Source organism: Acanthochromis polyacanthus, chromosome 20 (assembly GCF_021347895.1).
Source record: "Acanthochromis polyacanthus isolate Apoly-LR-REF ecotype Palm Island chromosome 20, KAUST_Apoly_ChrSc, whole genome shotgun sequence".
NCBI lineage: Eukaryota > Metazoa > Chordata > Actinopteri > Pomacentridae > Acanthochromis > Acanthochromis polyacanthus.
Genome location: NC_067132.1, coordinates 28373931 through 28386551, shown reverse-complemented (window position 1 = coordinate 28386551; position 12621 = coordinate 28373931). Strand labels below are relative to the sequence as shown.

The window sequence follows — 12621 nt, the reverse complement described above, 5'->3', positions numbered from 1 at the left end:
ACAAATTACCTACTGTGAGACTTAGCTGGTGCATGATTTACCCTTTTCTATCATTTATTATTTATTAAAATGTCCTCCAATCGGGTTGTGTTGAATTAAGCTCAAGAACGATGATCAGACTTCACTGGGTTCCCCACAAGAGGCCAAAGTTAAACCACAGCTCACTTTAATTCAGAGGAGTAAGACAGGATGCTTCCCACTGAGAACCGGGAATACATTAGTCATTCCATGTTTGCAGCACATGTGACGCATTTCACGCTTAATCATTTAGAGTGTTGTGATTTCCGACTGTCAGAGCGGCGGGGAGCTCCAGAACACCTAGATGAATTGTTAATGCTTGTAATTCACCCGCAGTAATCACTTGTTTTGCTGATGGGGGCTGTTGACAGTGGGGAAGGTATCACCACACATTAGCGAGGAGCCGAACAAATTGCTTGCAGCTGCTTTCACTCCTGAATCAGGGTTCTTCCTGCCTAACAGTCAGGAGTAAATCAACACCAGCGTTTGCACTTTATCTGCAGGGTCCCATTGTGAAGTAGCATCGCAGTGCCAAAAATTCACATGTAAGTGCAACAGGATCAGTAGTGCAGCAGTGACTGTGGGCTGAATATATATGAATTGTTATATTAGTAATATACAGAATAATATAACATATATATTTAGGGTCATCAAAGAACCTATTGTAACGCATGGGTTTTTCCTTTCTTTTTGGGATGAAAGAAATACTTAAAAACACGTGAAAATCGGCACACACATCAGGATCGGCAAAAAATTCTATATTTTAAGGGAAATACACACGTATGTGGCAAAATAACTCATTAGCGCCCCTGCAATATTATAAAACTACAGCCCACACCACATTTCATCTGTTAACACATCAGGATGCACAACAAAAGTGCACAAATACCCAAAACCCAACAGGAAGTCGGCCATTTTGAGTTGTATGTCATGTTTTGGACGATTTTGGACAAATATTTGCACATTTTCAAAAGCTATGGACTCAAACACGATAACCCCGACAGAGCTGAAATTTGGCCAGGATATCCACCAGGCATGCGTGATCAAAAGTCTGAGGGCGTGGAAATGGCGGCCGGCGGAATTTCGACGTTTTGCCATGTACCAGGAAATGCTGTATAACCAGCCTGTACATGTTCCAATCTGCCTCAAACGTCACATGTGCGATCAGAGTCAGGCTGAAAAATGGTCACAGTGATAGCGCCAGCTGGTGGACATTTTTAATAGTTCGCCATCAACAAGGCCAAAGGTCTACATACCGTCTCAGTTGCTGCGCCATCTGGTGGACATGCTTGGATTCGGTGACCAGCAAGGATGCGAGGACCTGGCCAACGCTGCTTGCAGCTTTCATTTATGTTATTGTTCTTTTATTGTTATAATTACACAAAGTTTGGTTTGCCTCTCAGTTGTTGTGAAACCTTCGCTGGGTGCCCCTACATACACTTTTACACCCCATGCCATCCTATAAACGGGTCTTTCCCGCGTTACATCTCTCCTTTTGTTTATGTGTTCTACAAGAGAAGTAAGCGAGATTGTGCAGTTGTAATTTATGTGTTTTAATGTAATATAGTCCTGCTTATAAGTTCCCATTCTAATAGGACTATGCATCTTTTAATTTCTGTAGAAATACAAGTCTTGTGTGATGGAAGATTTTGTGTGTGTGTGTTTTTTATCGACTGTAAAGGTATGTGTTCCATCTTGTACGGTACATCTACTGTACATACATTGATGTTTCCCGCCCGACGCGGCACCCTTTTGTTTATGTGTTCTGAGAGAGAGCTGTAATAAATGGAAATTGCCTCCAAAAAACAAGATCTGTGTTGCCTGAGTGAATACAATGCAGAGAAGAGACGTTATCGGTTACATAAGTGTAGTCAAATTAACTAACAGGTAGTAAAAATACATTCAAACCAATTGGGAAACTTCGACCTCAAGAGGATAGTAGCCGTTTCCAAACTTCTTCAATGACAAAACGCCACAAAACATCATTTTCTCTTTTTTTTTCTTTGATGAATCAAAGTTTTCACATAAGCTATCAACTGAAACTTCCAAGTTTCAATTGGATAGCTGATGTGGGGAGACATCCACATCAGGGACTAATTAGTGCATAAAACCCTAAATGTTGGAAGAAGGATTCAGGTATGAGGCTGCTTTGCCTATTTAGTAGTCGCACAGCATTAGTTTCCTCACTCCAAAGAGAATTGCTGTTTCATTCTGCGGTGGCCCATAATCCCCTGGGATGTATAGTTGTGTAAAAGATTTATTCTGCAGGAACACCGTAAACTTGCACAAAAGCCATATGAGGTGTATGTTCTGGAAGACAAAGGGCTTCCTGTTGAATATGTTTGGGCTCCTTCAGAAAGGACCAGGTGAAGCCGGCATGTAATATTAATGCCCAGGTGGCAGCGGAAAAGCACTCCACTGCTCCACTGACCTGGGTCAAATCCCCAGTTGTAGTACTCTGAGCTTAGTGCTCCACTGAAACAAACTGGCAGTGTTTGTGGGTGTGAATCCGCTGAGGATGACTATTCAAGCCGAAGAAAATACGTCTGCCTTGCCCGGGAAGCAGCAGGGTAACGGAGGGTAACTACAGGGGGCTAAGCATGAACCTTTGAACATGTAAACCCACATGGTGCACAATCCTCTTTCTCACCCCTGCTTGTATGTTACAGGGAGCATGTGGTGCTTTACAACTAAATCTGAGCAGAGTTCAGGATAGCATGAAGGAAAAACTGTGAGGAAATAATTCTCGTAAGCTAAAAGATGGATTCAGACAGGTCATTCAATCAATCTTAGAGGCGTTTTAAATGCATATAGAGCGAATTGAAAGGCGAGAATATATGCTTTAGCCAAAGTTAAAGACCCATTTTATTGAAAATCAAATGATTCACCTTTTTTTTCACGCTAGAAGACAAATCATGAACGAAATAAACAGCCAATGCCACCATTTCCACCTGGAAACTGTAGTACTCCGGTGACAAAAAACATGAATTCAGGGTTTTCGTACACTACCACTGGGGTCACCCAGGCAACTTTATGTTTTCCATGAAAACTCACACTTTTATTCATGTGCTAATGTAATTGCACAAGGGTTAGCTAATCACGTTGAAAGGCTAACTGATGGTTTGAAAACACAATGTAGCATTAGAACACAGGAGTGATGGTTGCTGGAAATGTTCCTCTGTACCCCTATGGAGATATTCCATTAAAAATCAGCCGTTTCCAGCTACAATAGTCATTTACCACATTAACAATGTCTACACTGGATTTCTGATTAATGTTGTCTTCATTGGAAAAATGCTTTTCTTTTAAAAATAAGGACATTTCTAAGTGACCACAAACTTTTGAATGGCAGTGTATATAACAAAAATACGAGGAGGAAAAACCTGTCAGGTTGCTGGATGGTGCTTCTCATGTCACTATTCCTCTTCAAAATCTGTTTCCGTTTCGAACAGGCATGGCTAAATTACTCCAATATTACAACTTGCAAATCGTGTAACACAGCTGCAGCGAATGAGGGGTTGTGGATGAAGAAAGAGGCAACATTTCTTAGATGTGAACATTCTCCACAGACACAAAAAAAATGGTATAGAGTTACATCTGAGCCGTTGTAAAGGAGGACACAATATTTTTATGAGGAAAATAACAGCCAAAAAAACCTCCAAATATGGAATCTTGATACACTTGAATGAGGTCTTAGGGTATTACTCAATGATCAAAGAGGGACTTGAAAGATGTGCTGTGATATTTCAGTGGCATTGTAGAGTAATATTTTCAAGGTCTATCCCATTATTAGTTCACCGCAATCACCAGAATGACATCTGATTGACATTGCTATCACTCTTTGTACTGGATTTGATGAGTCTGGTTGTTTGCAGGGTCTGAAGGATAAAGACTCAATGATTTGGCAGGTTTAGAGGCTAACCTTTCACACAAACACATAAATGTCTATAACTGGCTATTGGGAGCCAATAGTTGTTATTGCCTGATTCTGGTGGATAAAAACTGTAAAAAAACAACAACAAAAAACGCTCAACTGATCAAATTGTCAGTTCATCCTACAGTTGCTAACCTCCCACTTATGAGTATATGACAGTTATGAATCTTATTTCTATATATGTAGGTGATTAGAGGTAATTGGCCAAACCAAATGTGAGGAAATACTAAACCGATAAGAGTCCAAGGTTAATTTAACATAACATTTACCAGAATTTTTCTCTCTACTGTGCAGTTCCGGAGCAATTACTTCATTCTGGTGAACACACTGCATGAATTACATCTTAAGACAGACAATTTGCAGTTCATTCCGTGTGCATTAAGCAGGACAGGAATCGGCCTCATATTCATGAAGAGGGTTCAATTTCATGATGTAGCTTTATATTAGTCACACGCTAGTGAAGAAAGTCAGCGGCAGCATGTCCCCACTCCTCCCCTGCATAATTTTTCAAGGCTATGTAGGTCAGCTGGCTCACTGACACTGCCCTTCTCAACCACCATTTTTTTTCTTCATTGTTTGTTCTTTCATGCCATTGGAAATCATGTATTACCAAAGAAGCGATGTACCACGCAGACAAATGCTACTCAACAGATGTTCAGCTTTTACAGACCTGAAAGTAGAAAAGTGCATATAAAAGCGACACAAATCAGAATTACGTAATTGTGTTTTTCGAAATAGACTCGTTTCTGAAGCCACACACTTTTTCCCATTATGGCTTCTCAAACGTCACAAATGCGAGCGGAGGAAGATGTGTCACTGATAAGTCACTTTGCAACTTAAAAGTTGAACTTCCAACTTCTCCAAAGTACTTCATAGCAGCAAACAAACCTCTGCAGCCCGAACTTTTGGGGGGGTAAAACAACTTTAATGATCACGAGCTTGAATTTGAAAGGATTTTTAGTCTCTTTGATCTTTTATTTCCAGTTCACCTTCACATACTCCAGAGTCATGAACATTTATAATATGCAAAGCCCTCCTCCATTAAATCACACTCCATGTGAGAGCTTCAAACCTTCTTAGAAGCCTCTGACCTCAAACGATGTGGAAAAAAAAAGAAGCAGCACCGGCTGGCTCTGCTGGCCCTGAGGTCTTACTTACACAACCCGGTGAAAAAATGAAGAAAAACGAAGGAAAAAAAATACACACCTTACCTCGCTGGCAGTCGGATATACAAACATGACTGCACAACCATCCTTGACCTGATAAGCAAGGCGTAATTAAAGCTGTTTTGATATGCAAACACAAACAGGCTCGACTGCATTGATGCATGGTTGCTCTTCCAGAAGATACGAGGGGTGTTTAAAGGGTGAAGGAGGCAGGAAAACATCACGAGGAACCATCGCCGCTTGCAATAGGACTAGTATTTTCTCCGATAATCCATTCTGCTTCTTTTGACAAAAGATAAAAACCTAGGGAGCTATTTCCCCAACAAATACCCTCACACGGCCTGTGAGATATTACCCCCGCCTTATCTGGAGGGAAATATGGGCAGAGCTTTGATAGATCGCGGTTCCACGAGAAAGAAATCTTTATTCAGGGAGTGACGGTTTAATCCATGTAAACCTTCTCCCAGCTTACCATTCTTTTTTTTTTGAAACTTTTCATTACTTTTTAAAAAATTAATTAACGCTTGATTTCACTCCTCGGCTGAAACTTGTGCTGTAAGTGTCATGTATGCTTAATTTCCGAACAAGTAACTAATTGCGGCGAGATTAGCTTTCCCAGTCATGGATGAAAAATCTCCCCCCCTTGTCTTAAAAAAAGCTTTATTCTACCGCAAGATTTATCCTCAAATTTGCACGCATATGGATAAGAACATGCTGTGCACAATGTGACGATGGTGAGTTAGCCGAGGGAATGATGTTGATTTTCCGTCATTAGTCTGGGGAGGGGAGACCGCAGCGCATACAGGCCGAGGCTGTCCATTAGGGGTCATATTCAATGCCTTCAAATCGAATAGGATCCTTAATTACACATCGCGAAATTGGCTAATTGTGCAGCTAAATCATTTAGTGGAAGTAAATGATTGCCTGCCCCGGGGCTGTTTATTGACTTGGACATCATCAAACTTGCTGCTGGATACTCACTGGGGGACTTTGTGCTTCATTTTGTTGCCCTAAATTCTGAATTGCAGCAAATATATGCAATTTACGCGACCATTCAAAAGTTTGGGGTCACCCAGACAATTTCATGTTTTCCATGAAAAGTCACACTTTTATCTATGTGTTAACATAACTGCGCAAGAGTTTTCTGATCATCAATGAGCCTTTCAACACCATTAGCTAACACAATGTAGCATTAGAACACAGGAGTGATGGTTGCTGGAAATGTTCCTCTGTACCCCTATGGAGATATTCCAGCTAGAATAATCATTTATCACATTAACAATGTCTAAATTGTACTTCTGATTATCTTCACTGAATAAAAAATGCTTTTCTTTCAAAAATAAGGACATTTCTCAGTGACCCCAACCTATTGAGCGGTAGTGTATGTCATGTCATAGAACTTCACATAGTAAGGTTGAGCCCTTATGAACTTCTGGTCCCTTCTGAACTTACTTGGTAGGATACAAACTTCACAATTTCTCTCAAAAAACAGTAAACAATGAATAATTTTGCCACCAAACATTAAATGGATGCAAAAAGAACGTCCAAAAACAACCAGACAGTCTCCCTGTGAGCCTAAAAGCTGCAAAAATGTTTCTCAAAGTGCAATTTGAGTCTTTTTTCAAACCTGTCTTAACTGATAAATGCAATTCAAACAGGCAATTTGACAATTTGGGTCATTCTCCTGCTTCACAGATGCAGCTATACGTCTTCCACAGCAAGGCTTCGTTTTTGCAAAACTACCTTAAAACACGTCTAGTTTTTACTTGTTTACAAACGCAGGCCTCCAGGGCAGGCAATGGTATATTTGTTGCCCGAGGAAAGAAATTTTGACGCTTTTAGGAGCCTGCGAATCGTTGGATGTGCAGTTCTGTGGGCTACGTTTCCCTTGGCAACCACACTTGGAGAGAGTGGCTGAGTGTCGAATGGGGAGGAAAAGTAAAGGATGAGAGGGAGAAGAATGACGGATTATAAGAGGTGATAGTTGACTGGACACCGCTGTGATCGCCTGATGTTCAAATAATTAGTCAAACATCTGAAAATGCTAATACATGAAGTCTCAGATGGAGACATTAGCAAAGAAATCGCCACTGAATGTCAGTTTTGGGAACTTCCATGCTTGCCTTTGGCTAACTTATATGACCTTTGCCTTGGGCCAGCCTCAAGCTCCTTGCCGATGTTGGAAGAATTTCTATGCCTGCCTCCCTGTTTCAGTCCAAGTGTATTAACAAAAAAAACAGACAGAGGAGAAAAACAGTGGGAAATAATGAGCAAGAAAATGAGGAAAAGAATGAGACAGATGATTGCTATGATGTCATGAGTGGAGAGCCTAAAATATTCATCATCCTCTGTTCATCTTTCTTCAGAACGTTGTGACGTTTCTGAGACGACCGATGCCGAACAAGAGCATGACATTAAAGGAAAAAGGGCTGGATGGAGACAACGTTTCTGTAAGTTTCCTGTCATTGCCGTGCACAGAAGAACCAAATTTGACTTTAGTTACGTAAAGAGACGCTCATCATTTGTGGCATCTATTGAACATTCCAGACATGACCCTGTTTTACAACGCGCTTTTATGGCACGAACTGAAGGCAAAAGTGTGCATTTTTGGATCCAAACAACCTACTTTAAGTCCAGAAACCAAATGACACCACTTCCACTTTGAAGCTTAGTTTTCCTCGGTGGATTAATGGATGTTACACAAAGTGTTTCTTTGTTCTTTAATGGATGTAAAGTTCCTTTCATTTAAAGACAACTAAAGCACCGTAAAGAAGCTGTATAGCACTTTTGAACTGGATTCTTCAGGTGACATTTCCTTTAGAGAAGCCGGAACTTTGCCATTACCCAGACAGGAAAATCATGTAATGGAAACTGTGACAATGACGTTAATGTGCAATGCATGTGTAAAATAATTAGGACTCTTGGAACAGTGAAAAATCACATCATGCACACTAACTCTGCTATGGAAGTTAGAAATAAATGGCTATCAAGTGCCAACCTCCAGAATTGTTTGCTCTATTGGAGGCTTATCTGTTTCCATGTTGCGTTACTCCAGCTGTGTCCCAAATCAATACAATACTGTATTCTCTTTAGTCAGTTAGCATACAAGAAATCAATGTTTTTCTGTCTTACACTAATAAGAAATGGAGCAAAATATGTATGCAAGTGTGAAAAGTTAGAGAGAAATCAAAATGTTACTCCGATACTTCTGTGACTTTTTGTTCTCCGAGGAGTCCCTAGAGTTTTATTACTGCCGTTATCCCGCAGAGTAGCTCCATTTTCCTTTTTGTGCGCTGAGACCATACCAAAGATCACTTAAAAAACATAAAGAGTTTAGTGCAGAATCTGAATTTCTTAGCATTACATAAAGAGCGCACATCTCCCCGAGCATTCCGAAAAAGCTTCACGGATGAGCAAATTAATGAACCAACACAGAGAACACAAGCCCCTAAAGAGGGGAATCCGAAACGCCCGATAAATTGGAAAGCTGAAGAGGCTCCGGAGAAGCATTTTAAACAAAAACATTCTAAATAGTGGCAGGATCACAGGTTGGGGTACCAGCTAAAACATTAATTTTTTAGTTTGTTTTGGGTTACATTAACTGAATATGATGCTGTATGTGTTAAAAAATGTGGACATCTGTGATGTAATCCTTGGAAACCGGTTGGAAAAGAGCAGAGACTCTCAAAAAAATCATTGACTAATGCCTAAAGCAAGCCTACTCTAGTAGTTTGCCACCAGATGCTGATCGGTCCAACCAACTAGATGGGCCACAATCACGTAACTAAAAGCCTGACAAGATCAATAATCATAATTCCATAAGTCTCGGTGGTAATCTAGCTGCCTGCAAGGCAAAATTAAAGATGCTAGCTGCAATAAATGGTCTACTAAAAGTTTCCTTTTATAAGTTATGCTGTGTCACCTTGTTCTACTTCATTTAACAGTAAATAAACATGGGAAGAAAGAACATAATGGCCTGAAATGAAGACAAAAAACATGTCACAAGCATTTGACAGGAGGTTTTGTGCATGTGGCTGCCTTCCTCAGTACGGTGAATGGCCTTTCTGGATGCCTTATAACCACATGATGCGCAGTAAATCTGCTGTTGGAGGAAGAAGACAACTACGAATTTTTCACATATCCACTCATATGGATTTCAAGACTTTATTGAGCATTAAAAAATATACACCAAGGAAAATATTAATTTTCCTTTTTCCCCATATTTATGTTCTTCCATCGTTAAAATCTGATTTAATACTTCCAGATGAACGACCCATGATCCAAAGCGACAAAATGAAAAAAAAAAGCAGTCCTGTGTTGTTGTTTTTTTAAACGGTCAACAGTAGAAGTTGAAAACCACTGAAACAGTTTGGAAAGCTGTTTGTTCACATCGTTCACTGAAAATTTTTTTGAAAAAACGGGCTTCAAACAGATTTGGTTCAAAGTAGTTCGGGAGTGTAATCACAGACTAGGTCGTCACATCCGACTCTGCCTCTCCATAGAGTTCTGCTAGTTTCTGGAACTCGGGCCCCCAGTCGTCCAGGTAGTTATAATCCTGCTCTGACTGTGTGCCAGGAGAGTCTAACGGGCTGATGGATCCTGTGGGTGAGCCCTGACCCTCGTAGGCGTAGGTCTGCAGGGAGTCGTAGGGCGGCACACTGGTGTCCATGTCGGCCTCCACCAGTCTCTGCTTGATGAATTCGTGCACGTCCACCTCGTCCAGCTCCATGGACGGACTGCGGCGACTGCGGGGAGGGTCCACGTGTTTCCTTGTCTCCGGTCGAACGTCTCGCCGGAACTTCAGCTCCTCTGCGGCGGCCGGATTGCGGAGAGCGATGATGTCGAAGGCCTCTGTGTCCTCCTCGCCGCCGCCCTCGTCGTCGTAGGTGACCACGTTCTCTCGGATGTCCTCTTCGGAGATGATAAGGGGCTCCTTCTTGCTCCGTCTCAGGGTGATGAAGAGGACCACGATTGCTGCAAAAGAAGGGAACATTTTTTATAGTATCACATGCTTATGTTTCCACGCAGATGATAATACCATCAAATGCATTATATAATTCTGCAAAACAAAACTTCATATCTTGAAAATGGAGAGACTGGCATGCATAAGAGATAAAGTTATGTCAGAGATGCTTCTGATCATGCTACTGCTATTGGCAATGTTTAAAAAAAGAAAAACAAGAAAAGCACTCAGATGGCGTAGTCCTCCGCCAAGGCTGTTCATTCCCCATATGGCATTGTCAGAAATGTAGCATTTTTAAAAAATAGTTATTGATGATCAGAAATCATGGCAACATAGAATGTGGCCATTTAATATAGATGGACCCACAAACAAAATGACCTTGCTCTGAGCACAGGCGTGTGTTATGCATGTGTACGTTATGTGTGGATACCTAAATTTGTAGCGGGCGGCGGGAATTGATGGGACTCAGAAACACCCCCACAATTTAATCAACTGTTCCTTGTGTCATTTCCGATGAATGAGTCCTGATAAGTCCTCAACAGTCAGTTTGTCGTAGGATCGCAATCATGTGATCATCAGCAGGCAGCTGATGTAGTGTTCACTTGTTGTCATAGTTACAGTGACGTTGTGCCGCTATCTCACAATGATACAGAAATCTTTAACAATCCGTGGATCCAGACTATAAGCCGCATCACTGCCAAAATCTAATCACTTGGTCCTTGTGCCTAGCCTAGCCGCGCTAGACCCATGCTCTGAAGATGCAAGGGTCTAGACACGCTTGACAGGGAGGGAGGCGGGCTAAAAGGTTGTCTATCAAATCACTCTGCAGCAATTGGGTAGGTATACAACCAATCAGCGCAACGAATAGGCTCCTAGAGCTCCGGAAATCAGAGGATGCGGTAGTTCGGTGAAGCCTTATTTATACAGTCAATGGGTGAAGCTCAAGTATATTACAGACATGTTAACAGAAAGATTATTCAGAGTCGGTGCTAATGGAGCTCAACGACTGTTGTCGTTTTTGTTGTCGACCCTGGCAGAGAATTAAATTCGTTGCCGTGGGTTGTCTAGCGTGGCTAGGCTAGTTGTTTCCGGTTGTTTCTGTCAGAATCGTCGCACCTCTGTCATCACTTAGTTACGCCCGCCTTCTGACTCTACACTTCATGGTGATTCGTCCGGCCAGTTTTAGGAGCATCCAACCTCGAGCCTTATGGAGGGTAACTAGACCCACCCTGGCAGAGAATTAAATTCGTTGCCGTGGGTTGTCTAGCGCGGCTAGGCTACCTTGTGCCATTTCTGATCTTCCCTGAAAATTTCTTTGTGAGTCTATTTGAGTAATGTTGCACACAGATGGAATAACAGTTGGAAGGACAAACGTACGCCGATCGTCACATAACTTCGCCACGTTCCCTGGCAGAGTAATTACTTTGCTAGGCTGGCGTGAGTGAGTATCACAGTATGTAATTTAACATTCTTCTCCATTACCAATGACACCTGTAGGAATGTGCATCCATTACAGTGCACTTTTACAATCAGCTGTCACTGTAAAGACATGTCAGAGCTTCGTCAGATCAATTGTGGAGCCGTTTATAAGTAATGTAGCCAACGGACAAACCTACGCTGATCGTCACATAACTCTGCTATTCTTGGCGAAGTGTATATCAACATAGACAGACTGAAACAGTAATAATCAAATGTGGTTCCAAACCCCAGGAATGCATTTATGCTGCCACCAATAGATCCATTACCCGCTGACAGGCAAACATGTTGTGGACACTAAACAGCAAATCACACACGCTGATTTTATGTACATATCTATCCAACTTTCAATCAGGATACAAAGACCAGCCGAGCGTTGAGGAGTTGTGAGTCAATAACACACATTAGCCGTTGTTAGCATTGCGCCTGATGACTCCTTGAATGCGAGCTGTTGAAACGACAACATTAGAACAAGCTGTGGAGTAAATTCAGCCTCGCATTCAACCCATATGCAATACATCACGTAATGAGAAAGCATATGGAGCCAAGTCTCATGCAATAATCTTTACGTTTTAGGTGGATGGTGTGGAATGAGCCAGCTGTGTCACATCAAACAAAACACAGCTCTGATGCTGGGAAATGTCTGCACTGATAAGCAGCTTTCAGCGTGAAGTATGTTTTCCAAACGTTAATGAAGTCATGAAGTCAAGTAATATTTGATGACACGCAACAGCTCGGAACCACGACTAATGAGAGTTCTGCTTCTTTGGGTTAATGATGACCTCTTACCAAGATGTTAGCACTAACATCTATTTAATAAAATGGCATCAGTGAGGGAAGAGCAGTGCAATATCTAAAAAGAGTTCATTATGGTGCATTAGCAGAGAAGAGTGAGATAGATCAGTGTTTTTTTTTTCATGCAGTGGCTTTGCTGCTTCACCACATTGAACCTTCATGTTTTTCCTCCTACCAACATTCAAAGGAACAAAAGCAGGGGACTCCAACAGATGAAAAGCCTTTTTTAAAAGGTGAGAAACATCATTTGGCGTTCTGGCTATCGTGCA

At 41.5% G+C, this 12621-nt stretch overlaps 1 protein-coding gene across 3 annotated transcripts in view; it reads right to left on the bottom strand.

Moving 5' to 3' along the window:
* Window positions 1–9247: 9247 nt before the first annotated feature.
* The window catches only part of LOC110965201 (cadherin-18), a 209661-nt gene continuing 206287 nt past the window's right edge, over window positions 9248–12621 (bottom strand). For all 3 annotated transcript variants that reach the window (XM_051940503.1, XM_051940501.1, XM_051940500.1), the window contains exon 12: window positions 9248–10092. In XM_051940503.1, the coding sequence (XP_051796463.1) occupies window positions 9587–10092 (506 nt within the window). In that variant the 3' untranslated portion in view covers window positions 9248–9586. The remainder of the gene's footprint in view (window positions 10093–12621) is intronic.